Genomic DNA, 15,612 nt, shown 5'->3' with positions numbered 1-15,612 from the left:
GTGCTGATATCATGAGTGATATTGAGACACAAAGGGCAGGCTATTTTTTAGAATGACAAATCACTGCAAATGTTACATTTGTGGAAAAATCCATCCACAGTATTGCTAATTACAATTGTCTGTAATAAACACATGTTCAAATGACAGTCGGACGCCGAACTCCCAAAGCTACCTTTGAAAATCTCTCTCTGAAAACAAAGCAGATGTTCCCATGTAAAAAAAGGACTGAATCAGTAGAGAAAATATGTAAGGTATCAGACGCCCAAATCCCAAAGTACTGTTGGGGATCTGAGCCAGACACACTTATACGTTGTGGAAAAATAGAAAAATAAATAAAATCTACAAAAATATAGTCAAACATGTTTCTTTATGGAAGGGTACAATTCGAAGAAGCCATGACAAAATGAAAGAGAAACAGCTAATCACCCAGATCTGGTTAAATATGCTAAAATGCTTTTTCTACACTAATACATTTTCCAGTCTAATCTAAGGTGTGAATCTAAACCAATACATTTATACATGTATAAGATCAAGGTGAGCATTTTTATTCTAGTGTAATATTACTTTTTAAGCTTACACCACTTGGGAAGGGATTTAATATACACTGAGAAAGGTAATCTATACTGGAGTAAGAGTGTCCACACAGGCATTTATACCAGTAAAACTGATAAAGCTTTCCTATGTAGATAAGGCCTTAAGATAATAAAACGTAGGCAAATACTAAACTACTCAAATTAGAATATTGTTAATTATTCTTATTTGTTAAGTGGTGACATTGTGCTCGGTACTATTCAAGGCACAAAATAATCCATAACACCTGACTCCTGCAGTGTTTCAGTGTAGATACTCATTACAGCAACAGCTGGTGCTCATCCATCACTCTAGTTAATCCCACTCACTAACAGATGGTAAAGTCAGTGAAAGAATTCTTCCACCAACCTAGCGCTGTCCACACTGGGGTTAGATTAGCAGCAATGTTCCTGCTAATCTTTTCTATCCATGTGCAGAATAATTTTTATGTGGAGTGAGGTATGTGTGAATGTGCACCACCAGCAGAAACAAAAGAAACCTATCTGTGGACATTCTGCTAATCAACTGGCCGACATCTGAATCTCTCCTGAGAGGCCACACAAGTGCACACCTTCAGAATAGGTTAAGGGCCCCCCTTTCAAAGACTGGCAGGGTCCTTTTGAAAAGTCCCCATCTACACAGGCAGCTCATGATTCAAGAGCGTCACTTTTGAATCACTGTGGCCACCATTATGCTAATGAAGCATTGCATATTCATGGGACTGCCTCATTAGCATCTTCCAACCTCACTCATTCCATGCACCTTTCTAAAGGAAGGGGCTAGTGTAGATGCAGCTATTATAATGGTAGTCCATCGATCCGATGATGACAAATCTGTGCAGACCATCTGTTATTGGTCTCATGGTGTGCCCTCTGGTGACTGTATAAGCCAATTCTACAGGTGCACATTTTGCCGCAGACGGTGCATGGGAAGTTCGCAATCAGTGGGTTGTGCATTGCTGATGCTCTGTGACGTCGTTCGCGTGCTTCTTGTAGACGCCGATAGCGGTCTTCCTCAAAGGCAATGCAGGTATTTCTGACTGTTGCACACCACTGTGTTCTGTCACTGGCGGCGTCCTCAAGGTCCCTAGGTTTGATACTGCTGTACTGCAGATTGGCTTTGATAGTATCCTTGTAGCATTTCCATGGACGACGTATACGCCAGATGCCCTGGGAGAGTTCACCATACAGAAGCTGGCGAGGGATTCTGTTGGCATCCATGCAGCTGACGTGATCGGTCCAACATAGTTGTGACTTCATAATCATCATTTCGATGGCTGTCATCTGGGCTCTGTCAAGGACCTCAAGATTGGGCACTTTGTCTTGCCAGCGGATCTTTGTGATGTTACGGAGGCAGCGCATGTTGAATGCTATGAGCTGCTTGATGTGATGCCTATATAGTGTCCATGTTTCGCACCTGTACAAAAGAGATGAGAGAACAACAGCTCTGTACACAAGCAGTTTGGTTGATATCTGGATGTTACGGTGGTTTAGAACTTTGACACACAGATAGCCAAGTGCCTGGCTCGCTTTGGATATTCGCTCATTGATCTCATTATCCAGTGATCCATCACTGGATATGACACTACCCAGGTATTGAAAGTTCTCCACTACTTTAAGCTGAGTGCCGTCAATGTAGATACTCGGGACAGGAGCATTTGATCCAGGGGCAGGTTGATGGAGAACTTCTGTCTTTCTGAGGCTGACAGTCCGAAAATTTGCAAGGCCTCAGCAAACTTGTTGACAATATGCTGAAGATCGTTTTCAGTGCGAGCCATAAGGACACAGTCATCAGCAAAGAGTGTCTCAGAAAGGAGTTTCTGCACTGTCTTAGTCTTTGCGTTCAGGTAACGGGGGTCAAAAAGTGAACCATCATGCCAGTATTTCAAGTATATACCTCGGTCCAGACCTTTCATTGCGTGGTTAAGGACGCATGCAAAGAACAAGTTAAATAAGACAGGAGCGACAACACACCTTGTTTCATGCCATTGGTGATGTTGAAGGGGGCTGATGTGGCTTCATCGGACAGTACTTAGCCTGTCATGTCGTCATGGAAAAGGTGTATAATCTGGACAATAGATGCAGCTATTACATAGACTCATTATGCATGCGGATGGACCCTTGTGTACCCACAACCTTCAATGTTTTTAGTAGGGCTTCACACAGATGGTGGAGGGGTCTGCTCATGTACATCACATTACCGGTTTGGGCTTTATAAAGTATTTTATAAGCCAATAGCTTAGAAGACCACCCCATCCTGAATGTGATAGGTTTACATTGATTAATCATTACTGACATTGGGCAAGATCCTGCAGGCCTGTATATGCTTTGTTTTCCTAGAATGTTCATTTTCACCTAAGTCAGTGGCAGCTGGATCAGATCCTTAAACACTAGTGATTTCCAGGCTGGCCACTTCCCAGCCCTTGCTGTCCAACTAGAGTCACTCAGGGGCCAAAGCAAAACCCTTAACCTAGGCTCTCATCCTGCAAATACTTATGCAGGTACAGTTTTATCCAGGTGACTGCAACCTTTCCAAAGGAGCCTTTACCTTGAAAAAGACTTCAAAGAACTAGCTGTGTAAATAAGGTTACCTGGAAGTTTGCAGGGGCAGGGTCTAGTCAGAGGCTGGGATTGTTGTTGTAAACACTGAAGTGGAAATACAGACTCAGGCATATTCAAGTGTCAACTAAACAGAGTGAGTCACATCCACCCTGACTGAATTGACCTTGTTAATGCTGGTCCCGCATTGGATATATAACCAACCCCTTTCTTCTGACATACTAGCTCCACTCCAGTGCATCCGAGGAAGGGGGGTTTACTCATAAGAGCTTATGCCCAAATAAATCTGAGGAAGTGGATCTTACCCACAAAAGCTCCTTACCTAATAAATATATGTGAGTCCCTGAGGTGCCACGGGACTCCTCTTATCTCACCGGAGAACACTGACTGTCTGTCGGCGGAGTTCCACTGGCAGGAGACTTGAGCGCCCAGTCGGGGCTGCTCAGCTGCTGCCTGAGCTTGCTACCCGGCCAACTGTTTGCTGACGGCCCCCGCGCCGCAGGCAGGGCTGAGCAGCTCGGATGGGAATCAGGTGTGCAACCGGAGCGCAGCCCTTCCCCCAGCGGCACTGCTATAAAGCGGGCCGGCGGGCGGGCGCGCCTGAGGGGTGCAAGGGAGTCTTTTTTTTAAAGCGCAGGACGTTTACCAGCAAACCCTGGCTGAACTGCTGAGTCTGCAAAGCGCCGAGAGGGGCCTGGGTCGGCGTTAAACTTTGAGCCGGTCATAAGACGTCTCAGCCCCCGGCTGCGAGACACAGGCCGGGGGGGGGCAGACTGCTCTTCGCAGTCTCCTCGGGAGCCAGCAGTGCCGAGCTCCGCCTGCCGAAGACAGGTACGGGGGTGGGTGCGGCAGAGGGGCTGACCCGGGGCGCGGGGGGCTTTGATACCGCTCCAGCTAGTCCGGGCGAGACACCGTTTGCTGGGGACGATCAAGGCGCCTTCTCCTGGGCGGTGCCCGGCCTAGACTGCGGCGGGAGTTAACGAGCCGCCGCCGGGCCGTGGTGTAGCGGGGCGGAACGCGCACTCCAGCTGGCGCTGCGCATCACTTCCTCCCGGCTCTGCGCCCGCCAGCTCGCGTGTTCTGCGCTGGGGCTGAGGCTCTGGCGCTGCACGGTGCCAGCGATCGAGGCGGGACAGGCCCCGGGATAGTGAGACTCTGCTGATGACGTAAATCCTCCTGGACATCTGCCCTCTGGCTCCTGGGGGAGGAGTGAAGAACTGACCCTAAACTTTCTCGGGGAGTCTGTCGTCCCCGAGCTTGTGCTGATGGGCGCCCCAAGCGTCGTGCTCCTGGTTAGGCTAGCTCCAGGGAAGTAAGGCCAAGCTCCCGTCCCTCAATTGGCCTTCCGAGGCATGGTTGTGTTACCCACCCGCGTGTCCTGATCTTCCGTTTTGGACTGGGCATGACACAACACTGCGGTGAAGCCTGGGAAGGGGAGCTCTGAGAGGACGCACACAATGGCTCATGAAGCTAAACAGCTGCAGTTCCAGTAGCCTAAAATCGTCATAGCAGCTCTGTCTGCTGGTGCTTAAACTTTCTAAAACATTATTTCTCTTTTTATACAGAAATCTCACCAAACTTGAGTTGCCCTGCTCCTCTCTGGCACTGGGCTTCTCTGACTGCCCAGTAGTTTGCCCAGAGGGAATGCGGGGGGTATCCCTGCTGTGTTTAGCTATGTCCTCATTAGGTTCTGGACCTCACTCTTTTATCTTTCTTCCCAGGCTAGCTTGCCTGTCCTCCTCTATTCTGTGCTGTCTGGTCTACAAATTAGTGACAAAGGGTGTGATCTAGGAGGGTGTTAAAAGCCTGTCCCATTTGTAGGCTTCACATTGATTCACAAAACTCCTGCTCAGCCTGGGTAGGCGTCTATATTTGCATCTTTGGCTCAGTGCAGTGCAGGCACCTATCTATCTCTTGCTGAGCTAGCCTGTTGCTGTCATCTAACAAAATAGGCATCTGGATGCCTGACCTGAATCCCTCAGTAATTCACAAACTGGGGAAGATAGGCCTGTGACTGTCAAAGTTGTGTGTGGGGCTTGATCTTGTAGATGAGCTCAGAAGCCACATACCAGATCAGCCCTTTCTGGGAAGTTAGCACAAAACAGCTGGTGGCAGGAGGGAGGAGAAGGAGGAAGGCTTTAACTTTTGGCCTAGTGCATAGGGATACTCACCCAGGATATTCTGATGTGTGGCTCTGGTAATATCCACTGAATCATTACACTGTAATTAAAATAATTGAATAATGAAATTGCACCAGTGAAAATGAGTGACCGTGTGCCAGATCTTTTGGCAGTCACTTGAGAGGTGGCACATCCCTCATCTAATTGCTTTCCCACAAGAGGGAGAGGGGATAGGGTGGGAGGTGGTTGATTATTGTGGGTGAGTACCTGATGTGTTAGGCTCAAAGTAATAAGGGAGGCCTTCTGCTGTTGCTGTTTCAGGCTCTGCATGCCTATCTTCCCTGGCTGCCTGTCTCTGAGTGGTGTGATTTAACATATACCCCTTTAAGTGATGTCTTACAATGGCTAGCTTAGGTGGCTTCTTAGCTAGCATGCTGGCTTGTGGCTCAGTTTCTTGCACCTGTCTCTCCTGCTTTGTTGTATAGGGAACCATGTGTCTTATTCAGCCTCTGTGTATTGGTGTCCTCTGGGTGTGGGTTTCCCCCAAGGAACCTGAAAGCTGAGCAGTGTGATGCTGAGCATTATGGCTCCTAAGTCCCTTCATGGATTTGGACCAAAGTCCTCTTGGTCCAATTTGAAACTACACCTCCGCTCCCTTTAACATAGCAGGGTCTAACTTAACATTGTTTAGACAGGCTCTGAAGTAGCTCCGCACTTAATAGGTATTAATATAATTAATGGCAAACATGATCTCCAGATTTCTAAGGTTGTACTTGTGCATGAAGGAGTAGAGGAAACCAGAAAATCTAATGTAAATTGGGTGCCTCAGGAAGGTATTGGAACTTGGTTTTAGGATTCTAGGTCACTTCCATATGAGACACTTGAGTCAGTACTGGCTTTTTCCATGCAGGATGAAGATTAAAAGGTGTGTGAAACATTGGCCATTTGGGTTAAATACAAATCTGATGGAGTGCTTTAAAAATATTGGTTTACAGTAAAACGTCAAAGTTGGGATCATCAAAGTTAGGTTGAAAGACTGGTCGACCACATCTCCTTTGGAAGCCAAAATATGCAATCAGCTGCACAGAGTAGTCAGAGCAGTCTCATCCATAAAATGGTTTGGGGAAACTGTCCCAAGCCCTATACTTGGTGGGATCCTGTGCTTCAGGGGTACACAGGATCCAGGGTAGCCTGAGTGGCTTGGAGGGAGGCAGCAGAACCTGGCAATTCACAGGCTGGGGGCTTTGTGGAATTAGGGAATAGAACCAGGGATAGGAAGTTACAGGGCCTGGGAGGCTGGCCTGGGCCCTGCACCATCTTTATGATGGCCCTGCATGCTTAGAGAAAGGTAGCTTTTGAAAAAGGCAAGGAAACTGTTTTTATGCTTCTTTCATTTAAATTAAGATGGTTAACAGCATTTGTATTCTGCATAATGTTTTCAAAGCCGTATTAGTTGAATGTTCAGCTGTGAGCTTTTCAAAGACCCAACCATAATATTTTGTTCAGAGTTACAAACACTTCCAATCCTGAAATGCTCAAATTCTGAGGTTCTATATTAGACCAAGTCCAAGGACTTAATGCATGTGGTTAACTCTCTAAGCTTATCAGTGAAGTTCTCATGCCTAAAGTTAGGTGCTTAGTACTGTCAGAATTAGGGATGTAAGCCTTTATTCCTGAATTTATAAAGTGGAAGTTTTTTTCTGACTCTTCAGATCCGTTAAACTTGCATGTTAAATGCCTATAATGAATGTTAGTGCATATTGACTGTATTCAACTATTTTTCTCTAAAATGTTTTGAGGGAATAACCTCTTTCCTTTTTACCAGATGCATTTTTTTTTAAAGCAACAGAACTAGAAATAGCAAAATGGCAACAATTGTGAGATATGAACAAGGGTCGGAGGTGCCTGAAGCTAACAGGTGAGTAGTCTGCCAGAAATATAACCAGTATTAACTACGCACTGTGCTTAAACTCTGTAACCTTTTGTCTGTCCATTTTAGAGCTTCCTTAACATTCATCACTATAGTGTGTAAGCACTTGCAGGTGACAATGGGTTTGTATTTGAAATCACTGATTGCAAAGGGAGGCTACTGCAGTTATATAATTTCACTATACAAAATGTTTCATGAAAAGTAGAGTGCAAGTTTAGGGAAAACATTGTTAATATTGCCAATTTATATAACAAGTTTAAGAATCCACTGAAGGTCATTCATATGAATATAATTGTTTGGAAAGATATGCTGTAATCTAGTCTGTGGCAGGTAGGCATGGTGGTATTATTCCATCTTTAGGTGACTTTCCTTGATTTGTTAGGCTACTGAACTTTATTTCTTCTAGTGTGTAACTAAATCTTGCCTCCAGGGGAGCTGAAGTCTATTGTATGTGAAAAGACTGAACTCTTGTGCAGTTACACTCCACTGATGCCAAATTGGAGAGGGTCCAGAGGAGAGCAACGAGAATGACCAAAGGTCTAGAGAACATGACCTATGAAGAGAGGCTGAAAGAATTGGGCTTTTTTAGTTTGGAAAAGAGAAGATTGAGGGGGGACATGATAGCAGTCTTCAGGTATTTAAAAGGGTGTCATAAGGCAGAGGGAGGGAACTTGTTCTTCCTTGCCTCTGAGGGTAGAACAAGAGGCAATGGACTGAAATTGCAGCAGGGGAGGTTCAGGTTGGACATTAGGAAAAAGTTCCTAACTGTCAGGGTGATCAAACACTGGAACGAATTGCCAAGGGAGGTGGTAGAATCCCCATCACTGGAGCTATTTAAGAAGAGGTTAGATAGATGGCTTTCAGGGATGGTCTACAAAGTGCTTGGTCCTGCCAGGAGGGCAGGGGGCTGGACTTGATGGCCTCTCAAGGTCCCTTCCAGTCCTCCTCTTCTATGATTCTGTGACAGCTATAATAGCTGTTGACTTGGTTTTTCCAAGTTACTACAAAGTAAATTAGGATGGGGCAGTAAGCTTTACTGTAGGAATGGATGAGTAAGGAGCCAGGCTGTCTCCAGAAACATCCCCTATATCTGATGAAGTTAAAACTGTAAAGGCTGCTTTTTGGAAGTAGTCAGCTCTATTTGCACATTTGGAAAGTGGTCTTGTGTGCTAGAAAAAGACCCATTGTAGGGACCAATGGATAGGTTGGTTCCACTATGTTCAAAGATGTGGCAAGATTATATGCTCTTATGCATACCTGAGGCCTGATTTCTAGCAAAGCATTAAACCTTGGTGGGGATCCACAGAAAGACTTAAGCATTGCCCATGTTTAGGTGATAAGAAAAATCACAGGAACAGCACTGCTATCCACAAAGGTAGGTTAGGCAGATAGGCTCCATATACAATGTAAGAGTGATGTGAATAATGTTCTCAGATATCTAACAGCCAGCATGCTTGACAGGGAGCAGTCTAGCTATGGGGAAACATGGATGAGAGGGAGGTGTGCTAGGCCCTGCCTCTCATGTGATGGCTGCCTGCCTGTCTCTCTAGTGATCTATGGACAGGAACCAGCCACCTAGAGGGTATTTCTTGTGGGAATGAGTTTGGTGCTTGCCTGGCTGCACACACAATGGGGGATTTGGGGTGCAGCTCCCTCTGAATCCCTTCAACAGGGGAGACTTATGGTGTGTAATAGTCATTGGGCCAGAGGGCATGGAATGATTGAAATCTACTGGTTGGGGCACATGTGGGATGTGAGAGACCCTGGCCCAGGACCTCAATTCCAGTCATTCATTATTTATGCAGCATAGAAGAGCTTCACTAGGAGAGGTGCAGGAGCCCCACATCAAAATGTCCCATAACTTAGTAGCTAGAGCACCTTGACTATTTTGGGATTAGTCGGGGGTTCAGGGTGATGTGCTACTCCTGCTTACAGCAGAGGAACCTTGCCTGGGCCCTCAAGGGGACTCTTGCTCAAGCTGACCAGCTGCTGGTAATAAGAGTGCCCTACTCTGGGCTTCATAGACCCTGCTCTTTGATTTTACAGAATAGCAATTTATGCCTCAGCTTCTTAACACTCCTTTAGAAAGTCCTTTGGGGTTTAGCAAAGAGACCTTATGGGTAAATCTAAGGAACTAGTAGACTCTCAATGTTCTGATATGGCTCCAAGCACACATCCCTCCCACCTGCCTGTATATCCTACTGAAATGCCCAGGTTATCCTATTTGAAGTTTCAAAAAACAGGGCCCCTCTGAGAGGGAGTGTGTCCCTATCAGTATCTGGCAACTCACATTGTATTAATATACTCTATATATGTATGGTACCCAGAGGCACTGAGACCTCATCTGGGGTGAGTGAAGTCTCTGCTCTACAGCCTTGGCTGAGAGCCAGCTGGCTTCTAGCTCGCACGGTAGAGTGCAGGGCTTTAGATCTTATGCTTGCAGGTTCTATCCCTGGGGCCAGCAACCTGTCTGTCAGCATTATGTATGAATGGTAACACAAGAATGGCCATACTGGCTCAGACCAAAGGTCTGTCTAACCCAGTATCACTGTCTGCTGACAGTGGCCAATACCAGGTACCCCAGAGAGTGAACCAAACAGTTAACTATCACACTTCTGCTGTACATCTCCAGTTTCTGACAGGGACTAGGGATGCCCTATTACCCATACTGGCTAATAGCTATTAATGGATCTAACCTCCATGAAGCTATCTAGCTCATTTTTTAAAGCCTGTTATTGCCCTAGCCTTCACAGCCTCCTCTGGCAAGGAGTTCAAAAGTTGACTGCGCTGTGTAAAGAACAACTTCCTTTTATTTTTTATACCTGCTGTCCGTTAACTTCATTTGGTGTCCTCTAGTTCTTGTGTTATGGGCACAAGTAAATAATTTTTCCTTGTTCACTTTCTCCACACCACTCATAATTTTATATATCTCTATCATATCCCCCTTAGTCTCCTCTTTTCTAAAATGAAAAGTCCTAGTCTCTTTAATTTCTCTTCACAGGGAACCCATTCCAAACCCCCTAATCATTTTGGTTTCCCTTTTCTGAACCTTTTCCAATGCTAGTACTTTTTTGAGATGAGGTGACCACATCTGTACGCAGTATTCAAGATGTGGATGCACCATGGTTTTATATGAGGGCAATAGGGTATTCTTATTCTGTATCCCTTTCTGATTCCTAACATCCTCTTTGCTTTTTTGACTGCTGTTGCACACTAAATGTTTGTCAGAGAACTATCCATGATAACTCCAAGATCTCTCCTGATTAGTTGGAGTTAAATTAGCCGCTACACTTCCTCTCAGGGTGTCTTTGTTCAAATATGGTAACCCTAGTCTAGACTTCTGCAGTGCACACAGACTGTCTCTGTGGAAGTACAACAAGAAGCCCTGTGGCACCTTATACACTAACAGATTATTTTGGAGCATAAGCTTTCATGGGCAAAGACCTGCTTCGTCAGATGCGTGAGTGGGAGGGGGGAGCGGTTCCAGAGGAGGGTTTAAAGAAGGAGCCTTGCTCAAGGGGAGGGCCAGAGTTGACAAGGTCTATTCAGTTATGGAGGATGTGGCCCATTTTCAGCAGTTAACCTGGAGTTGTGAACATCAAGAGTGGAGAAACTGCTTTTGTAATTGGCCAGCCACTCCCAGTCTCTGAACAGTCCTTGGTTGATAGTGTCAAATTTGCAAATGAATTGCAGCTCTGAAGTTTCTCTTTGGAGTTTATTTATGAAGGTTTTTGTAAAAGTAGCCATCCTACAACATCTGTAACTGAGCGTCCAGGGAGACTGAAGTGTTCTCCTGAAGGTTTTTGTTACCATTCCTGATGTCTGATTTATGTCCATTTATTCTTTTACATAGACTGTCCTGTTTGGCAATGTAAATTGCAGAGGGACATTGCTGACACATGGTGGCATAAGTTATATTAGTAGATATGGAGGTGAAAGAGCTCCTGATGGTGTGGCTGATGTGGTTAGGTCCTATGATGATATTGCTGGTGTAGATATGTGTGCAGAGTTGGCAGCGAGGTTGCAGGGATTGGTTCCAAGTTTACAGTTCCTGTGTTGTCTATAGTTGCTGGTGAGAATTTAAGGTTGGCAGGCTCTGTAGGTGAGAACTGGCTTGCTTCCCAAGGTCTGCGCGAGTGAAGGATTGTTGTTGAGGAAGTAGTGCCCCTCATTCACTAGCTTCACCTCAGGTCAATGCTGTCCTTAGCACCCAGAACTTAATTGTATTTATAGTGAAACAAGCTTAACTGACAAAGATTAAGATAAGGGTTGGAAACATGTGGTTACAGATAAGATGTAGTCTAGTGCTGATAACTATTTAACAGGTCACTTTCTTTCTGGTCTAGTAAGGTATTTCTGACCCACTGAGCATCCATCCATACAGCACTTCTCCATTCAAGGAACCTGGGATCTGCCTTTGTGTAGGTGACCAAACATCCTTTCTCAGGGCTGCCAACAGTGGGGGCAGGATGTGTGTGGGGAGGAGTTCCCCAAGGACCTGGAACTCCATCCGCTACTCTGGCAGCAGTGGCTGATGGCTCTCTAGGCCCCCTTGAAGTGCTGTGGCTGTGCTGCACTGCTGTTGCATGTGGCTATGAGGCAATGGGGGTGGTCAGTGCTGTGATCTGGGCAGCACTGAGGGGTGACTGCCCTATGCCCAATCCCTTCTGACTTATGGAGATGGGCCCCCTTCCCACCTTGCTCCAGGGCCCATGGCAGCTGTCTTCACACTGCCTGATATTAGGGGCTTTGTCTTACATAAGCAACCATATTGTTCTCCACAGTGAGAAGTGTTGCAGTTTTTTCAGACATATCTGGTCATCCCATTTTGTGAGAGTCTCTCATAGTGGCACAGTTTCACCTCTAACTGATGCTGTTTTGTGCCCTTCTTTCTCTTACAAAATGGTTTCAGGCTGCCTGTCTCATTTAACAACCAGACTCAGTGGGGTAGCTATGTTAGTCATAGCTTCACAAATAACAAGCAGTCATCTAGCACCTTTAGAGTAACACGTTTGTTAGGCCATGAGCTTTCATGAGTGAGACCCACTTCAGATGAAAATATTGTAGAAACATAGAATCTAGGGTTTATGTAGTAGGGGGAGGGGAACCTACAAATATAGGCAATGGTATTTTTTTAACTGCTGCATTCCAGACAACACTGCTGCAAAAGTGTAGAGTTGAGGAGACTGGAAAATTGCATGACTGTACTATACAATGGCAGAACTGGGGTCCGCATAAAGTTATGCATTCCTTAACTTGGTCACTAAACATTAAAGCTATTGTCTCCTTTTTTGGGATCTGTTTTATTTAGGCTTCTGTTCTGAAGGGAGTAATAAAATAAGATGTTCAGAAGAGTTCTTTAGGGAGAGTTGAAAACTGCCACTTGAGCACTAATTTGATCATTGCTGTTCTGTCTTTCTCTTTCCTGTTTGGTATCCTGTTCTGCACAGAGACATTTCTGTGCTTGTTTTCCTGATCCTAATGCTCATGCTCTCTCCACAGTTACTTCCTGTAACAAGGCATTTTAACTTGCTGGAATAGTTCTGCATCTGTGCAGTGCCAGCACTTTCTGAGCATGCACTCTGTACTAGAATTGTTGTAAACTAGTTCCTGAACTGCTTGCAAATAGATGCATCCCTCTTTTTGTGAGGCATTAATTTTGTAAGTAACGTTATTTTCTGCAATAATGTGTAGGTAAGTTATCACTTAATTTCTCCATAACGCTAATTTGCTATGTAAAATGTTAAAATAGTGAGTCAACCTGATTTAGTATTAATTCTTAGTGGTCTCATTATGTTAAACCAGTAAGAATTTCTCCTGTAGACAAAGTCATACTCTTTTGTTATCATTGCATGCCTCTTGTAGAGGTACGTAGGCTTATTCTATTAATATGTAGGCACAGCTGAATGAGTTTGGATGGGGTAAGTTCCTGCACTCATTTAGATCATGATGCTTTTATAGTTGACTTAGTACTATAGAGAGAAATGGGGTCAAATGATAGAATGCAGTGATAATAGTGCAAGATTCCTCATCTCAAAGGAAAAGCATTACACCTCACTTCTGCGAGGGTTCTTAAGTTAGCTTGGTCTGCACAGCCATTCAGTACCTGTTTCCTGTGATAACTCTGAGTAGATTTGAAAACAGCTCAGCTGAAATACCAGTGAGTGATAGTCATCTAGCAGTACTTATCTCTAGCTACCTTCCTTGACTCTGACATACATTTTCCTTTGTGACTAAAGGGTTGAAGTAGTCCATGGGGTGGAGGGAGACTGTTTTTTGATTTTTTTAATGCATTTCACTATTTTCCTACTGTGAAATAGTCTTTCAGGTTGAACAACTCTGCTGCTAATGTCATAGCCGTGTGTGCTATACTGCTAACTTAGTATACTAAAGTCCCTTTGCTTGTAGTGACATTCAGTGAAGGAGCAAGTCCTCAGGACATGCCTACACCAGCCTCATTTTATTGGGGCTGTTGCCGTGATCAGCACTCAGCAGGTGTAGTGCTCTGAGTAATATCCTGGTGTTTGGAACAAGTGTCTGTAAGGTACTGCCTTGTCCCAGCACACAAGAGCCCCTTCCCCACCTACAGTCTGTTCCCCTCCTTTTTCTGTTACTCTTAATTTTTAAAAAAAATCATTGCCTACCCTGGGCTATATCTCCCAGGGGATTCCCCCTTTACCTTTCTCAGTTCCTGCTTCAGGATTTAGAGCAGAACTGTTCTGTGTTCTAACTGAACAGGACTTTTCAGGGCTGCTTCTTCATCCAGGGGACTCAAGCAGCCTCTCCTAAGAAATTTCTGGCTTCAGGAGCGTTGCCCCTTTCTTGTTGAGTCTTGCACACTCTATAGCCCCAGATGCTGTCCCAGCTTCTTCTTCTACTCCAGTAGAAGCCCCCATTCTAGCAAATGGGCTGGGAGGAGTTGAACTTGGTTTATTTCAAGGGGTCAGCCCTCCCATGACTTAGTCTGGCCTTATCTTTGGCAGCAGTCAAAAGACTGAGGAGGCCAGCGTAAAGATTGATGATGGCCGTGCTGAGGATAACGAACCAGACACATGCTCCCGGTAAGTTAGTTGTCCTAATCTTTGTATGCTAGCCAATTTATGTTGCCCAGCAGTTTCCCAAGCCAAATTTGAGACTGAAGGATGGCTTGCTGAAATGTAGAAAAGGCACTCAGTAGGTCCTAGCTTAGTAATAAAACCTAATGTCATAGATACAGAAGACTTTGCTATGTATTTGCTTTCAATCTTATTAGTTTTTGTAATTCATGTAGCTAACTTATCTGGCTCATTCCATCTTAACAAATTGAGTATTCCTTCTGGAAAACTAATTGGTCTGAAATATATAAAATACAAATACCTGGTAACAAATGGTGCCTGAGACTTACAATACTTTGAGCGATTCTAGATTTTCAAAGGTTACATTTGCAATGCACAATCTCTCCAGATCAGAGATTTGTTTTCATTCTGCTTTGGAGAATGCTTTTTCCATTGCACAAGGATTATTCTGTTAGTAGCTTTGTCTGATTTGCAAATTCCAGAAAGTCTATTTATATTGACAAAAATGGATCCCAAATTGAGTTAAACTCTTTGGTCGTCTTTAGTGGCTTTTGCATAGCTGAAGTACACATTGGGAGACCTGGTCTTGCAATTTAACTATTAATAAAACCAGAGTAATGCAATGGAGAATTTTATTTTTAATGAATTGGGGGAGCAGAAAAATGAGAACTTGCTGCTTTGTAACATTCTCCACCTTTTTTAGTCAGATTAAGTTACCTGTACCAGTTGAGTATGTGAACGTTTGTTTGGAAATGAGATGAAGAGACGGGGTTGAGTGCTATGTTGGTGTATTTTTCTGTACGTCTCTGTTCCAAATGGCTAAATGTAGTGCCTTGCATGCTGAATAGTAACAGAGGGTAGCAATGTTAGTCTGTATCTTCGTGTAGTGACACTAAAAGATCCTTCTTGTAGGCTGGGATTTGGCTATACTCAACTATCAGTTGCTGTCACTTTGGCTCAACACCTACATGGGATGGCCGTGATAACATCTTCAACTAGATTTATTAATGACAGTAAGTTGTCACTTTACTGTCTGCAATTAAAGGCTCTTATCAAATTGTAAGCAAAGAATAAATCAGTCAGGAACACTTGAAAGCAAATTAGGTTTTAAAACAAAATCAGTTAAGTAGCACTTTAAAGACTAACAAAATAATTTATAAGGTGAGCTTTCATGGGACAGACTTACTTCTTCAGACCATAGCCATACCAGAACGGACTCAATATTGAAGGCATAGAGAACCAAAAATAGTAATCAAGTTAATTTTTGGTTCTCTGTGCCTTAAATATTGAGTCTGTTCTGGTATGGCTATGATCTGAAGAAGTGGGTCTGTCCCACGAAAGCTCACCTAATAAATTACTTTGTTAGTGCTACTTGACTG

General features: G+C 44.4%; 1 protein-coding gene across 5 annotated transcripts in view; it reads left to right on the top strand.

Annotated features, from left to right (window-relative positions):
- Positions 1-103: 103 nt before the first annotated feature.
- Positions 104-15,612, top strand: part of LOC142009304 (phosphatidylinositol 3,4,5-trisphosphate 3-phosphatase TPTE2-like) — a 57,109-nt gene continuing 41,600 nt past the window's right edge. The window contains exons 1-3 of one of the 5 annotated variants that reach the window (XM_074987155.1): positions 104-3,959; positions 7,074-7,166; positions 14,165-14,239. In XM_074987155.1, the coding sequence (XP_074843256.1) occupies positions 7,114-7,166; positions 14,165-14,239 (128 nt within the window). In that variant the 5' untranslated portion in view covers positions 104-3,959; positions 7,074-7,113. Of the gene's footprint in view, positions 3,960-4,968; positions 4,987-7,073; positions 7,167-12,778; positions 12,873-14,161; positions 14,240-15,612 lie in introns of those variants that run through there. The other 4 variants (XM_074987137.1, XM_074987147.1, XM_074987158.1 and 1 more) reach the window with 4 other exon arrangements.

Source organism: Carettochelys insculpta, chromosome 1 (assembly GCF_033958435.1).
Source record: "Carettochelys insculpta isolate YL-2023 chromosome 1, ASM3395843v1, whole genome shotgun sequence".
In the NCBI taxonomy this organism is placed as follows: Eukaryota; Metazoa; Chordata; order Testudines; family Carettochelyidae; genus Carettochelys; species Carettochelys insculpta.
The sequence above is the reverse complement of the archived record's forward strand: the minus strand, read 5'-3'. Positions and strand labels throughout refer to the sequence as shown.